This window comes from Hemiscyllium ocellatum, chromosome 25 (assembly GCF_020745735.1).
Source record: "Hemiscyllium ocellatum isolate sHemOce1 chromosome 25, sHemOce1.pat.X.cur, whole genome shotgun sequence".
Taxonomy (NCBI): Eukaryota; Metazoa; Chordata; class Chondrichthyes; order Orectolobiformes; family Hemiscylliidae; genus Hemiscyllium; species Hemiscyllium ocellatum.
The window spans coordinates 27,416,569-27,433,081 of NC_083425.1; the positions used below are offsets into that span (position 1 = coordinate 27,416,569).

General features: G+C 41.0%; 1 protein-coding gene across 1 annotated transcript in view; it reads left to right on the forward strand.

The window, feature by feature from the left end:
* The window catches only part of engase (endo-beta-N-acetylglucosaminidase), a 58,112-nt gene that overhangs the window by 16,639 nt on the left and 24,960 nt on the right, over positions 1 to 16,513 (forward strand). The window contains exons 6-9 of the mRNA XM_060844973.1: positions 4,563 to 4,711; positions 6,808 to 6,973; positions 9,439 to 9,542; positions 12,600 to 12,708. Coding sequence (XP_060700956.1) covers positions 4,563 to 4,711; positions 6,808 to 6,973; positions 9,439 to 9,542; positions 12,600 to 12,708 — 528 coding nt within the window. The remainder of the gene's footprint in view (positions 1 to 4,562; positions 4,712 to 6,807; positions 6,974 to 9,438; positions 9,543 to 12,599; positions 12,709 to 16,513) is intronic.

Sequence of the window (16,513 nt, forward strand, 5' to 3'; positions counted from 1 at the left end):
CAGATTGCATTTGGAATGTTGTGAGCAGTTTTGGTCCCAGTATCTAAGGAAGGATGTATGGTGTTAGCGAGGGTCCAGAGGAGATTTACAAGAATGATTCCAGGGATGAAAGGCTTGATATATGAGGATTCTGGGTCTGTACTCAACAGAGTTTAAAAGGATGAGGGGGGCTTTGATTGAAACTTACAAGATACTGAGAGGCCTAGGTCGAGTAGATGTGGAGAAGACGTTTTCTCTAGTAGGAGAGACTATGACCTGAGGGCACAGCCTCAGAGTGAAGAGATGACACTCTAGAACTGAGATGAGGAAGAATGTTTTCAGTCAGAGGGTGTTTAATCTGTGGAACGCATTGCTGCAGAGGGCTGAGGAGACCACGTCATTGAGTGTATTTACTGTAGGTTCTTGATTAATAAGGGGATCAAGTGTAACAGGGAGAAGGCAGGGGAATGAGGGTGAGAAACATATTAGCTGTAATTAATTGGTGGAGCAGACTCAATGGGCCAAATGGCCTAATTCTGCTCCCATATTTTATAGTCATTAAATTTGTATGTTATGGTTATGTGATTTCATCAGCGATTTCACTTAACTTCTCTATTCAAAGACTGACCCTATTGGTAAGAAGTTCTAGATAATGGGGGAGATCAATACAAAAGGAAGCAGGAGGGGAATTGAGTCAGTTGGGAATGTGCAGTATCAATATTTTATTTTTACATCTTTTGAACAATCATTCTGATCCTAGTTTCATTTGTTGCACATTTGAATTAATTGCAATAATCCTGCTGGTTATGATACTATACTGTGTAACATTGTTAGCTGCTCAGAGTCTTCCTATTTGCAACTTTCTCCAATCTAAAGGCAATCTTGAACTCTAGTTGGGTTTTACAACATTAGTGATTCCAGTCGGCATGAGCTGTATGCGTGAAGTTTGTGATTGTCATTTAGTCTGGTGACTGGTGTTCTTGTAATGTGCTCCAATATCATAAAACCACTGATTAAGTAGATATCAAATGGAGCCTCCAATCACATTGACAACCATAAGAGCTATGACTAAAATCTTTACACAGAGGGGTACAGAGGACACAATTACAATTTAACAACCAGAGATTATTTTTTTAGCAACTGCGGCACATTCAGCTCAACATTGATTATTCACTAGTACTTCATTTATTTTAAAAGTCATGGTGCTCTTGCCTAATTGGAAACACTCCTGAATAGCGAGAAGTCGGGAATCTATTGTCTGAGTCCATAGCAACTGGAATTTAGAGTGAAAGCAGACCTTGGAGAGGTGAATAAATAGCCTGCCTGAGGGTACCTTACCGCAGGAAATGCAATTACTGGTTACAAATGCTGCAGATGCCTGTGGTATGCATTCTGACATTTGTTGGATGCCGATTAGCATGCAGATTCATCCAAAGTTGTGATTCTGATACAATGCATGAAACTTTTCCAAGACATGATAGATAGCAACGATCACACAGGGAGCTTGAATCTTGAGAAAAATGGGTCAACGGTGTTAGAGTTTGCTTCAGGATAAAGACTGAGAAAATACTTTGAAGAGATCATGTCCTCCTGGAACTTGGATATCTGTTTAACACACCATTCCAATGACTGCTTTGTCCACTGCATGCAGGAAGAACAGTGAGACTCACACTTAGAAAAGACCATAAGAAATAGGAACAGGAGTATGCCAATTGGTCCCTCAAGCCTGCTCTGCCATTCAATAGAATCATTCCTCATGTCCACTTTCCTGGTAACTCTCTTTCCCCCTAAAGGTCAAGAATCTATCAACCCAGTCTTAAAAATCGACTGCTCCCGCAGCGTCTCTATGGCAAGAAGTTCCAAAGACTCTGAACCCTCTGAAAGAAGAAATTACTCTTCATCTCTTAAGAACTAGAGAAATTGAGGGGTGTGGTTCAGAAAAAGAAGGAGGCATATATCAAGTATTGACAGGATAGATTGAGTGAATCCCTAGAATGTAAAGGTAGTAGGAGAGAAATCAGGAAGGCAAAAAGGGAACATGAGATAGCTTTGGCAGATAGGGTTGAGGAGAATCCAAAGGGTTTTTACAAATACATTAAGGGCAAAAGGGTAACTACGGAGAGAATAGGGCCCCTCGTAGATCAGCAAGGTAGCCTTTGTGTGGAGCCGCAGGAGATGGGGGAGATACTAAATGAGTATTTTGCATCAATATTTGCTGTGGAAAAGGATATTCAAGATATGAAATGTGGGGAAATAGATGGTGATATCTTGAAAATGTCCATATTACAGAGGAGGAAGTGCTGAATGTCTTGAAACACACAAAAGTGGATAAATCCTCAGGACCTGATAAGGTGTACCCTAGAACTCTGTGGGAAGCTAGAGAAGTGATTGCTGGGTCACTTGCTGAGATATTTATATTATCAATAGTCACAGGTGAGGTGCTGGAAGACTGGAGGTTGGCTAACATGGTGCTACTGTTTAAGAAGGGTAGTAAGGACAAGTCAGAGGCCTATAGACCAGTGAGCCTGACGTCGGTGGTGGGCAAGTTGTTGGAAGGAATCCTGTGGAACAGGATTTACACATATTTGGAAAGGCAAGGACTGATTAGGTATAGTCAACATGGCTTTGTGCATGGAAAATCATGTCTCACAAGTTTGATTGAGTTTTTTTGAATAAGTAATGAAAGTAATGAATGGTGGACGTGATCTATATGGGCTTCAGAATGGCGTTCAACAAAGTTCCCCGTGGGAGACTGGTCAGCAAGGTTAGATCTCTTGGAATACAAGGAGAACTATCCATTTGGATACAGAACTGGCTCAAAGGTAGAAGACAGAGAATGGTGGTGGAAGGTTGTTTTTCAGACTGGAGGCCTGTGACCAGTCGAGTACCACAAGGATCGGTGCTGGGTCCATCACTTTTCATCATTTCTATAAATGATTTGGATGTGAACATAGGAGGTATAGTTAGTAAGTTTGCAGATGACACCGAAATTGGAGGTATAGTGGACAGCGAAGAAGGTTATCTCAGACTATAATGGGATCTTGATCAAATGGGCTAATGGACCGAGGAGTGGTAGATGGAGTTTAATTTAGATAAATGCGAGGTGTTGCATTGTGGGAAAGCAAATCTTAGCAGGATTTATACACTTAATAGTAAGGTCCTAGGGAGTGTTGCTGAACAAAGAGACCTTGGAGTGCAGGTTCATGGCTCCTTGAAAGTGGAGTCGCAGGGAGATCGGATAGTGAAGAAGGCGTTTGGTATGCTTTCCTTTATTAGTCAGAGTATTGAGTACAGGAGTTGGGAAGTCATGTTGTGGCTGTACAGGACCTTGGTTAGACCATTTTTGGAGTATTACATGCAGCTCTAGTGTCCTTCTTATTGGGAAGATGTTGTCACACTTGAAATGGTTTAGAAAAGATTCCCAAGCATGTTGCCAGGGTTGGAGGGTTTGAGCTACAGGGAGAGGTTGAAATGGCTGGGGCTGTTTTCCCTGGAATGTTGGAGCCTTAGGTTTATAAACCTTACAGAGGTTTATAAAATCACGAGGGGCATGGATAGGTAAATAAACAAGGTCTTTTCCCTGGGGTGGGGGAGTCCAGAATTAGAGGGCATAGGTTTAAGGTGAGATATAAAAGAGACCTAAGGGTCAATGTTTTTATGCAGATGGTAGGTCATGTATGGAATGAGCTGCCAACAGAAGTAGTGGAGGCTGGTACAATTGCAACATTCAAAAGGCATCTGGATGGGTATATGAATAGGATGGGTTTGGAGGGATATGAGCCAAGTGTTAGCAAGTGGGACTAGATTAGGTTGGGATATCTGGTTGGCATGGACGAGTAGGACTTAGGGGTCTGTTTCCGTGCTGTACATCTCTTTGACTGTATGTCTAGGATGGTCATGTTCTGAGACTAAGCCTTCTGATCTGTGTCTCGCCCATGATATCCCCTTAGCATTTACATTGTCAGGCCTCATAATGATGTTACTGGTAGTGTGGCTGTGGCTGACGTTGGAACAACAGGTTTACTGCATAGCCCCAAGACAGCCAGTGAGAAGAGAATACATCTTTTGTTCTGCATTATCAAACAGATTTATTTTAACAGAACTGCAACTTGTACTCTGGAAAGCAGCAGCTCCATGGTTACCATAAAAGGATTTCTGTCCGTGCTATGAGCTACCTCTGCTCAATTCTTTACCTCGTTAGGACCACAGAGCTTGGTCCTACACAATGGCAGCAAACTGTCTTAGTGAAAGTTGTAAATTGTTGGCTCTTGTCACTTGTTTACCAAGTGTAAAATCTTTTCTTTTTTTCAACTTTTCAGAACCTTGTGTCATTTTAAATTCTTCAGTTGAAACTTTGAAATTCAGACGTGTGGGAAGAAGTCTTTTGAGGCCATTTGTGATGTAGACAAATACCTCAGTACTCCTCCAGGAAGAAATGTAATGGATCTAGGAACGCTCATGGGCCAGATTCAGAGATTAGAATCCGAGAGCTGTAATTTCTATAGAAGCCAAATAAATAACATTTATAGGTTGCATCCCATGTCACATGCAAATAATGTGTCTTTCTCTCTATTTTAATGCAGCCTAATGCAGTAAAGAATGTGCCAGACTTTCTTAGTTACTTCCGTGCTAAGATGCAGCAAGCTGTTCCCCATAGTCTCATTATCTGGTATGACAGTGTGCTGAAGACTGGACATTTGCAATGGCAGAATGAACTGAATAAGGACAACAAGTGAGTGACTGAAATATATATCATCTGCTGCTCACACATGATTTTGTGTCTTATTGAAATCAATAACTTTGATTCTGGCCTTCAGTTCAGTTGTATGCTGGTCATGTTGTAATCTGTATAGAGTGTATTATCTCCCTATAATGTGTGGTGAGATGTAGACTGCAGTCTGAATAATGAGGCCCAGTAACATTTGAGACCTCAGGGCTTGACAGTGGGGAAGCTGTTGTTCAGAGAATGCATGGGGAGGAGAAGAATTCAGGAAGCAAATGATAGCTTCTGTTACATTCTGTCTGTTCCAAACATCTTGATAAAATGTCTTACAATGCTAACATGATCTACCTTTGCCTTTTCCAATCCCCAACTATAAGTCATAGAGTCACCAAGATATACAGCATGGAAACAGACCCTTCAGTCCAACTTGTCCATGCCGACCAAATATCCTAAATGTATCTAGTCCCATCCGGCAATAGTTGGCCCACATCCCTCTAAACCCTTTCCATTCATATACTCATCCAGATGCCTTTTAAATGTTGGAATTGTGCTAGTCCCCACCACTTCCTCTGGCAGCTGATTCCATACACGGATCACCCTCTGCATGAAAAGGTTGCCCCTTAGGTCTCTTTTAAATCTTTCCCCTCTCACCCTAAACCTATGCCCTCTCATCTGGGCTCCCCTACCCCAGGGAAAAGACCTTGTCTATTCACCCTTTCCACGCCCCTCATGATTTTATAAAACCTCTCTAAGGTTACCACTCATCCTCTGACGCTCTCAGGAAAACAGCGCCAGTCTATTCAGCCGTTTAGCTCAAACACTCCAATCCTGGCAACATCTTTGTAAATCTTGTCTGAACCATTTCAAGTTCCACAACATAGGAGGGAGACCAGAATTGTTTCTCTAGTGTGTTTTCTTTGCTATATACTCTGGGTACTCTGGCCTATTTTTATCTTGCCTGTAAGTGTTTACATCCTCGTAATATTAGTGTTACTTTTATAGCAATCTTGTTATCATTTGGCTTTTGTAGAAAGTACATGTGCTGCTTGGATTTTGCCATAAGACTGCAGTTTAAAGAAACCTAGTAGCTTCAACAGGAAATTTTATAACTATGATGAACTGTAGCCAATCAATTGCCCATTTATCATAAGTCTTTGTTGTGGTTTTCTTTAAAATTATTCTGAATCAATTGTGAGGCCACTACATTTCACAGATGAACACCATATAGTGGAGGGAAGTATCTGTTCCATAATCTATATTCAAAATCAGTCAAATGAGTGTAAACATAGATCTACAAATATCTGGAAAATTATGACTGAAAAACACTTAGGGACTTTCTCTGGGTAAAGTCCTTACTTCAGTGTCTTTTTTGATGACATCTGTTATTGTTTTTGGGCTTTCTTTTTGGATCTTTCACAGTATGGAAATATTACACTTTTAAAAAATTAGCATTTAAAATGCTGCACATTGTGCTATAGGAACAAGATTTTGTTCAATTTCTCAATCACTTTTGAGAGTTGATTTCCAGGCTTCAGAACTTAGAACCTTTGATGTCCAAGTGTAATGATTTGAGGCTGAGAGCCATTTTGGAGTTGGAGTGATAGCTGCACGTTTGAGAATCTCCAAGTGCTTGCTGGAGACTGCTGTGCAATCTGCACTGGAGTGTGAAACTGTCTGTAGCATAAAGCAATCATCCATGCCAGTGTTGCCAGTTTAGAAAGATAAGATTTTGATCATGATACCAAAGGTCAAATTATTATTAATGTTGAACACAGTGCTTACAGTAGGCTAGAAGAATAATTTATAGATTCATAGGAAGTAAAAGATTATGCTATCACACTGGTTTGATAAATTGCATGTCTTTCTGCTAACTTCTAGCATGAGACTAAATGGAGTATTTCTAAATGTGATTACATTTCACCAAGTGTGTGTGAAACTCAAACAGTTTATTCACAAATGCATAACAATGCCTGAGTGTTTGACCAGTGCTTTATGTTGCTAGTATGTGATCTTGTTGTGACTCATTTTCCTTTGAGCCACACATTTTTATATTTAGTATCTAAATGTTTTTTTGTTACTTCACACATTTTCGTTCCTTCTTGCAGAGTATTCTTTGACTCCTGTGATGGCATTTTCCTGAACTATAACTGGATGGAGGAACATCTTCAGCATATGACATCGATGACGGAAGGGCGCCGGGCTGATATCTATGTTGGAATTGACGTGTTTGGCCGAGGAGATGTCGTAGGGGGAGAGTTTACAACCAATCGGGTAAGACTGATTTAGAGCTGTATTCAGACAATTAACAGCTCCAAAGGCAGTTCTTAACTCTTCCTCCCAAATCTCTTATTTTATTTATCTCTTATTATATGACAGCATTTTTTTCAATGGACCCTTCAAATCAGAGGGAACTCTGACATTGAGTATTTTGGTCATTTTAATGGGATATTCTGTTTATCGTTTGCATGAATTGCAGCTATGAATATTGACCTGTGCTTAGTGAACATATTGTTGCTCAAATTGTCTGTCGACTGGTAAAGGGGGATAGTGGTCTTGTATAAATCCAGTGAAATTATTACTCGTGACCCAGGCTGACACTGGTTCAGATCCCATGTGGCTGGGGTTTAAATTCAATTAATTTCAGGGGGTGAGGTTTAAATTCAATTAATAAGTCTGGAATATAAAATTATTCTGCTTAATAATGACCATGCCAACTAAAATTGAATAGATTAGATTACTTTACAGTATGGAAACAGGCCCTTCGGCCCAACAAGTCCACATCGACCCGCTGAAGTGCAACCCACCCAGACCCATTCCCCTACATTTACCCTTGCACCTAACACTACAGGCAATTCACCTGACCTGCACATTTTTGGAATTTGGGAGGAAACCGGAGCACCCGGAGGAAACCCACGCAGACACGGGGAGAATGTGCAAACTCCACACAGTCAGTCGCCTGAGCCGGGAATTGAACCCGGGTCTCTGGCGCTGTGAGGCAGCAGTGCTAACCACTGTGCCACCCACCAGCTAATCTATGTTAGTTGTAACTCCCCCATCTGATTTACGACAATCCTTGTGGGAAGGAAATCAGCCCTTGGTCCTGTTGACATGTGACTCCACTCTCATCACCCCCTTCCCCCCCCCCCCCAACTGAAATGGCCTAGTAAGTCACTTAGTTCAATAGTAATTGTGATGGGCAATAAATGCTGACCTTGCTAATGATGCCCACATCCTGTAAAGGAATAGAAATAAAAAGTCATTTCTAACTTATGCTGAAAAGTTCACAACTTTGATTTTCTGGACCATTACGGTTTTATTGCAGCAATTTGTCAGACTTTCTAATTGGTGACATTTTAGGAAGAGGAAGAATTAAGTATGGCACAGTGGAATGAGGAGTTCCCTTCTTTGCTGGTACAGGGTTTTGATATTTGCAAAGGAATTTGCGTTTCATATTAGTGCTTTTGCTGCCCTCTGCTGTTGATTTATTGTATTCACAGCTGCTGCTATGTGCATTTGACCAAATGAGGTTTCACAGTACAGTTCTTTGACCATGCTCAAATGATGGTAATAAATCATGGCTAAACATTTTTTAAATTCTTCAAGTTCGAATATTGAGACAAGAATTTGGAATTGGCCAGAAATTTGTTTTTGCAGCTGTTGAATGAAAGCTAAAATCTGAAAAGTTTAAGGCCAAAGAGTAAATTATAAAGGTAATAGAGTCTGCAATTTGCACTGGTCTGGATAATGCTTTTTTGTCAATTTCAGAGTGCAATGTGTCTTGTAAGTCCAGTTGAAAATAAAGGAATAAATTGAAGGTCCAGTTTGCGTGTGCTAGACCAATTCTTCTTCAAGTATGGATACCACACAAGTTGTTTAATGGTTGAATATCAGATTTCCTGCCAGTTTCTGCTTTGACTAGAGCCTTTTTTTTATGGTTATTTTATAAAAGTCTGTACAGCAGCTCAAAGACAGAGATTATTTTTAAGAAAAAGGCAGTTGTAGGTCATTCTTTTGTATACTGTATGTTACTCAAGCAAATTACAAATTCAGGAACATGGAACGATTTCATTTTAAATATGAGAAGCTGTGACACAATTGTGTGCATTTTGGAACATGTAATTATGTCTTTGAAGTATGTTCAGACTATCTTCTAATAGTTCAAAGTAATACATAAATGGAAGTTAATTTTAGTAAAACGATATTGTCGTTCGTCATGCAAGTGATTCCCTGCGCTCAAACCTAAAAGTTTCAGAACTCGTTAGCTCTTCAATACAGCATTAAATAGAAAGCCTACCTGCCTATTGCAGGTGAATGTTAAAGAGTATGTGATACGACTTGAAGTAAACCAGTAATTGTTCCACCTTCTTCCTCCACCATCTCTACAATTATTAAATTGGCTAACTGACCATCTCACAGTCGTATGTGAGAAATTGCAGTGTGCCAATGTCAGGCATATTCACCAATATTTCAAAACAATTCCTTCTGTATAAAGTACTTCATGATGTCTGGAGAAATGGCAAGGTTCTATATTAATGAAAATTTCTACTCTGTAAGTACAACCTATTTTGATAACTTTTGCAAATCCCTGTTTGACACTGTTATAATTTGCAGAAACTAAAGGATAATTTTTGCGCAAGTTGCAAAAATATATTTAATCATCCCGTTTGTTGAAAGCTTCTAACCACAAAATTTCTTTCTACTGTTACAACTTCATAGTAATTTGCATTGTATTCTAGTCTTTGGAACTCATCCGCAAGTACAACTTCTCCGCAGCTATATTTGCTCCTGGCTGGGTCTACGAGACTTTGGGAAAGGAAAACTTCCATCAAAACCAACACAAGTAAGTCAACATTGTCCAATGGAATATTGATGCTTGCCAAACCTGCGGCGATCAGGTCACCAAGTTCACCACATGACACAAAATATGTGCAACAGGTGTCGTGAATGTTGTAGCAATGTCCCAGAGATGAACTGGGGTTAAGGGCTAGGGTAGAATAGCACTGAGGCTGAGCGATATTGCGGACAGCAGCTCTGTCACAGAAACAGAGAAAGATAAAAGGTAGGAACAGGGAAAGGTGATTTGGTCCTTCGAGTCTGTTTTGCCACTCAATCCTATAATCATGGCTCATCATTCAACTCGGTAACTTATTCCAGCTATCACTGCACACTCTTTGATCCCTTTAGCCATAAGAATGATTAGATTTCCTACTGTGTGGAAACAGGCCCTTTGGCCCAAACAGTCCACATCGACCCTCCAAAGAGTAACCCACCCAGACCCATTTCCCTCTGACTAATGCACCTAACACTATAGGCAATTTAGCATGGCCAATTCACCTGACCAGCACATCATTGGACTGTGGGAGGAAACCGGAGCACCCAGAGGAAACCCACGCAGACACGGGGAGAATGTGCAAACTCCACACAGACAGTCGTCCGAGACTGGAATTGAATCTGTGAGGCAGCAATGCTAACCACTGAGGTACCATGCCACCATATCTCATTCGTTCTTAAATGTTCAATGTTTTCGCCTCGATTGCTTTTCTCTGGGAGAGAATTCCAAAGGCTCACTACTCTCTGGGTGAAGAAATTTCTCTTGATATGGTCCATCCTGTATCCAAAGATTGTGATCTCTGGTTCTGGATTCCCTGGTCATTGGGATCCCTGCATTTATCCTGTCTAGTCCTGTTAGAATTTTATTGTTTTCTATGAGATCATTTTTCTAAACTCAAGTGAGTATAATCTGGACCGATTTAGCCTCTCTTCATATGTTAGTCCTGCCACCCAGGAGTCAGTCTAATAAATCTTTGTTGCACTCTTTCCATAATCAGAACATCCTTCCTTTGATAAGGAGACCAAAGTTGCACACAATACTCTATGTATACTCCATTCCTGAAGAAGGGCTTATGCCTGAAATGTCGAATCTCCTGTTCCTTGGATGCTGCCTGACCTGCTGCGCTTTTCCAGCAACACATTTTCAGCTCTATGTATAGTCTCACCAATGCCCTTTGCAATTGCAACAAGACATTCCTGCTCCTGAATCCTCTCACTCTGATGTCCAATATAACAACATTATACTTCATTTACCATGCATTTGCCCACTTGCTCAACTTGTTCCAATCAGACTGAAGCATCTTTGCGTCCTCCTCATATCTCACTCTCTTAGTCAACTTTGTGCTGTCTGCAAACTTACAAACACTACATTTCGTTCCCTCATCTAAATCATGAATATATCTCGTGAATAGCTGGAGTCTAATTACTCATCACTGTGGTAACCCACTAGTCACTAACTGCCCATTTATTCCTACTCTGTTTCCTATCTGCCAGCTAGTTCCTTAACTATGTCATTCCACTGTTTCCAAGCCCATTCACTTTAATTATACATGCCAACATTGTGTGCCTTCGGTAAGCTCAAGTAAACCACATCCACCGACTCCTCCTTATCAATGTCTCGAATTACAATCCTCATACTTCAGTAGATTTATCAAGGATGTTTTCCCTTCCTTAAGTCCATGCTCTTTCTGGCCGATCCTTTCATTATTTGCCAAGTGCTCTGCTTTTAAACCTTTTAAAATAGACTCCAACATTTTCTGTGCTATGACACTAGGTTAGCCATTCTATATTTCCCAGTTTTCTCTCTATCTTCTTTTTTTAAACAGTGGGGCTACATTAGCCAGCCTAACAATCTATAGGAACTGTTCCAAAGACTATAGAATCTTGAAATATGGCACCAATGTTTCCATTATTTCCATGGCCACTTCCTCAAATGCTCTGAGATATAGATTATTGGGCTCCACGGATTTATCAATATTTATTCCCATCAATTTCCCAACACCATTTCCCTACTAGTACTGATTTCATTTGGTTCTTTCCTCTCAATAGACCCTCTGTTCCTCAACATTTTGGGACATTATATGTGCCCTCCTTCATGGATACAGAACCAAAATGTATATTTTATTGGTTTGCCAATTTGCTCCCAATTTAAATGTAACCTGTTTTTGACTGTAACGGACCTACATTTGTCTTCACTGACCTTTTTCTCTTCACATACCCTCAGAAGCTTTAACAATCAGTTTTCATGTTACTCTATTTTCCCTCTCTTAGTCAATCCCTTTGTCCTTCTTTGCTAAATCTAAACTACTTCCAATCTGCAGGTGTTCTGCTTTTTGTAGCCAATTTTTATGTCCCTTCCTGGGTCTAATATTACCCCTAATTTCCCTTTCTGGTTTTAGTACTGGCAGCTAATTATTACCCAGCATCCAGTTGCAATGCAGTAACTGCCAGAATTTCATTTTCATAGACGGTGGCCTCTTTACTGCAAAACTGAATGCAGCAAGACTGGAGATTATTTTTATAACATTGAGGATTGTTTCTACCTGCAGGACTTTTTACTTAATTTTAACATGGCCAGGCAGACTCTTGCGTGTTCTCAGTCAAATAGATTGCCACAGGGTCCTAATGTTTCACCTAATGGAGAGCATCAATTCACCAAATGTCAATGGCTGATTTACCCCATGCAACTGAAGTGTCAAACAACACTACACAAATGCTACTGGCATTTCCATTGTTTCATTTGACACTGTGGGTGAAAGAGCAAGCATTATGGGAATGAGTTCTGTGCAGGTATTGCAGGTAGAGAAGACATTAGGGCTGCTCTGAGATTTCCTCCCAAAACTACTCCTCTGTTCCAACTCTCTCCCTGCCTTTCAAAGTCTGTCTTGCCTGGCCCAATATCTGTAAATGTGATAACATTTGTTTGAAGTGCATTAGAATGTTTTACTATGTTGAAGGGATTTTGTAAATATAAGTTAGGTTGTGGGGGGTGTTTGACATTATTGATCACATTTTGTGAAAGGATCTGTTATGTGTTGGAATCTGTTGTCTGTCTGTCTCTTTCTAGGTTCTGGAACTTGTTGACTGAATACTTACCCAGTCATAGCATCTGCAGCTTGCCCTTTGCCACCTCTTTCTGTCAGGGCTTTGGAATGAATCTTTACAGGAATGGAAAGGTAGGACTTGAGTGAATAACTTTACAGTGCAACGTTAACTCCTTCCCTCCCTGTCCTCGGACATGTGGAGGGAGGCTATGTGGAGCAAACTAATTTTGAATTTAATTGCATGAAAAAAAGAATATTGAACACACTCATTTTTGTAGCTAGTCACCATTGCTGCAATGGTAGGCCTGAGCATTCCCCTGATTCACCTTCCTCGTTATGTTTAAAAATATGTCCTTAGGATGAGCTTCCTTTGTGATGTTATTGTATTAAGTCCATCCAGGTACAGTAGAGGGTGGTATATGTATGTTTCAATTGCCCTCCATGCTCCTGAGAAGATGGTGGTCCTCCTTGGACTAGTGCAGTCCCTGTGTTTCTAGGATTTCAACAATAGTGTTAGACAGGGAACATCCAGGGGTTAGTGCAGCAACATTGCAGAAATAGCAGCTTGCAGTCTAGTCAGGATAGTCTGTGATTTTGAGGAGGATGGTCATGATCTTGTTTCTCTTGCACTTCTTGGTGGTAATGCTGAAAGGACAAGAATGGACGTTTGCTGTCATCTTGGTAAATTGTGCACTAATGGAGAGACTGGGTATTACATCCAGTGGTGGAAGCATTACTCACGGGAGTTGCTCTGTGTTATTAGGTTTGACAGCCACTTGGTGAGGAGATCCAAATGTGAATCTTTACTTAGTTTTAGATTATTGAAAAAAGTGAGAGATCAGAAATTTATGGTTCCTAAGTCTACAGTCCCCAACCAGTGTCAGTATGTGTTTCCTGATACTCTTTAAATGAACCAATAAAAGAACTATATCCAAATTGACCAGCAATAGCCCCCTAACAGGGCTGTGTAACACAGATCAAATCCTCAGTGGCACAGTGTTAGATTTAAATTGAAATTTTTTATGGGAGTCTCTCCCTTTCTCTCTCTCTCTCTCTCTCTCTCTCTCTCCCTGTCTCTCTCTCTCTCACTCGCTCCCTCTCTCTTTAGTGTGTTGTATACACACATGTTGTTATCGTAGAAGAGTGCACCTCCCCGTCTTATAAACACCTAATCTTATTTATACAATTAGCACAATTTCAGCTGTGAAGAGAGACTAGAGTGGCTAGGATTGTTTTCTCTGAGTGGTGGAAGCTGAGAGTAGATCTGATTGAGGCGTACAAATTTCTGAAAGGTCAGAGGAAGGATAGCTTGGGAGAAACCTCCCCTTTAGGTAAAGGGGTCAGTAAACAGGGGGCCCAGTTTTGAGGTAAGGAGCAGGAAGTTTAGAAGATTTTGAGGAAAACCTTTTTTTGGAAAACCTGTTTTTGCTGCCTAAAAGCATGGGAGGGGCAGGGACCCTCAAGACATTTAAGAACTGTTCAGATGAACACTTGAAACACCATAGCATAGGGCCGAAAGGCCTCTTTCTGTGCTGTAAAAACTCTAGCCTGTTTGTGATGAGCTTCCTTCGTGATGTTATTGTATTAAGTTCATCCAGGTGCAGTAGAGGGTGGTACATGTATGGAATGAGCTGCCAGAGGAAGTGTTGGAGGCTGGTACAGTTGCAACATTTAAGAGGCATTTGGATGGGTATATAATAGGAAGGGTTTGGAGGGATATGGGCCGGGTGCTGGCAGGTGGGACTAGATTGGGTTGGGATATCTGGTCTGCACCGTCGCGTTGGACCGAAGGGTCTGTTTCCATGCTGTACATCTCTATGACTCTATAAATCTTGAGTACACCATTACATTCCTGACTTGAGCCTTGTAAATGATAGAGAAGCTCTGAGGAGTCAGGAAGTGAACCTCCTTTTACAGGGTGCAGTGTTTGGCTTGGTCTTTTAGCTACTGTATTGATATGGCTAGATCACTTATTCTTTGATTCAATGATGGCAGTTTGTTTGAGGAAGGAAGTTTGTTGATAACAGTAGATTTTAAAATTGGGGATGTGGAGATAGATAATCACGACCTGGCACTTGTACTAGTGACTTGAGTCCCAGGCCTATGTTTATTCAGGCTCTGTTATAATTTGGCTCAGGTTGCTTAATTATTGCAGAAGTGGAATTAAACAAGTTGAATCCTCAATGAACAGCCTAGTTCATGACCTTATGAGGGAAAGAAGGTCATTTATAATACAACTTACAATGATTGACTCAGGATGTTTCCCTGAGGAGCTCCTGCAGTCATGTCCTGAGGCTGCAGTGACTGACTTCTGGTGAGCATTTCCATAAATCCTGTTGAGACCAGCTACTGGAAGGGTTTCCCCAGGGCCTTTACTGACCAGTACTGGACCAAATGCTGCCTTGACTTTGAGGATGGTTACTGTCACCTCCGCTTTGTGTTTTATAGAGAATTCTTGATGCTGCAGTGATGTTTGTTCTGCTTGATTCTGCAGTTCAGCACAAACATAAAATTTGCCAGTCTATTCAAGCACATGTAAAATAAATGTGCTGTGACTCCATGTAAATAACACTTAAATATATTGGACATACATCTCTTATTCATTTGTGAATCTATTTCTTAATGACTGTTTACAAATCAGCATTAAAGACACTCTCCTACAAACTCCATTTAGCACAGAATGAATCTCAAACAAGTCCACACAGACCTATTACCCGAACCTATTATTCTACATTTACCCTAACTAATGCACCGAACTTACACATCCCTGAGCACTATGGGCAATTTAGCATAGCCAATTCACCTAACCTGCACATCTTTGGATTGTGGGAGGAAACCGGAGCGTCCGGAGGAAACTCACGCAAACACAACTCCACACAGACAGTGGCCCGAGGCTGGAGTTGAGCCCGGGTCCCTGGTGCAGTGAGGCAGTAGTGTTACCACTGAGCCATTGTGCCGCCCCAGACAGCAGAGTTCTTTCATGCACATTTGAACTCATCTCATTCTTGTTGGACCTTTTTGACATGAAAGGCATCAGTAAGGAATATAGGAAAAGGAGTAGGCCATTCTGTCCATTGAGGAGAAAGTGAGGTCTGCAGATGCTGGAGTATCAGAGCTGAAAATGTGTTGCTGGAAAAGCGCAGCAGGTCAGGCAGCATCCAAGGAACAGGAGATTCGACGTTTCGGGCATAAGCCCGGATTCCTGATGAAGGGCTTATACCCGAAACATCGAATTTCCTGTTCCTTGGATGCTGCCTGACCTGCTGCGCTTTTCCAGCAACACATTTTCAATTCTGTCCATTGAGCCTACCCCACCATTCAATATAATCATGGCTGACTGAACACTTAAGTGCGTTTTACTCACTCCATCCCCATAACCTTGTACATCACTGGTAATCTGAAATCTATCAATTTCTACCTTAAAGACACTCAAAGACTGAGCTTCCTAAGGTTGACATTCAAAAATAATTTCTTCTCATCTCAAACCAAAGGAACATCCCCCTTATTTTTAAATTATGTTTGAGTTTGATTTATTGTTGTCAAGTCATAGAGTCATAGACCCTTCGGTCCAATCCGTCCATACCAATCAGATATCCCAACCCAATCTAGTCCCACCTGCCATCACCGGGACCATATTCCCCCCAAAGCCTTCTTATTCATATACCCATCCAAATGCCTTTTAAATGTTGCAATTGTACCAGCCTTACCACTTCCTCTGGCAGCTCATCCCATACATGTACCCACCCTCTGCATGGAAAAGTTGCCCCTTAGGTCTCTTTTATATCTTTCCCTTCTCACCCTAAACTTATGCCTTCTAGTTCTGGACTCCCCCACCCCTGGGAAAAATCTCTGTCTATTTATCCTATCCATGCCCCTCATAATTTTGTAAACCTCGATAAGAGCCTGTTCAGTCTCTCCCTATACCTCAAATCCTCCA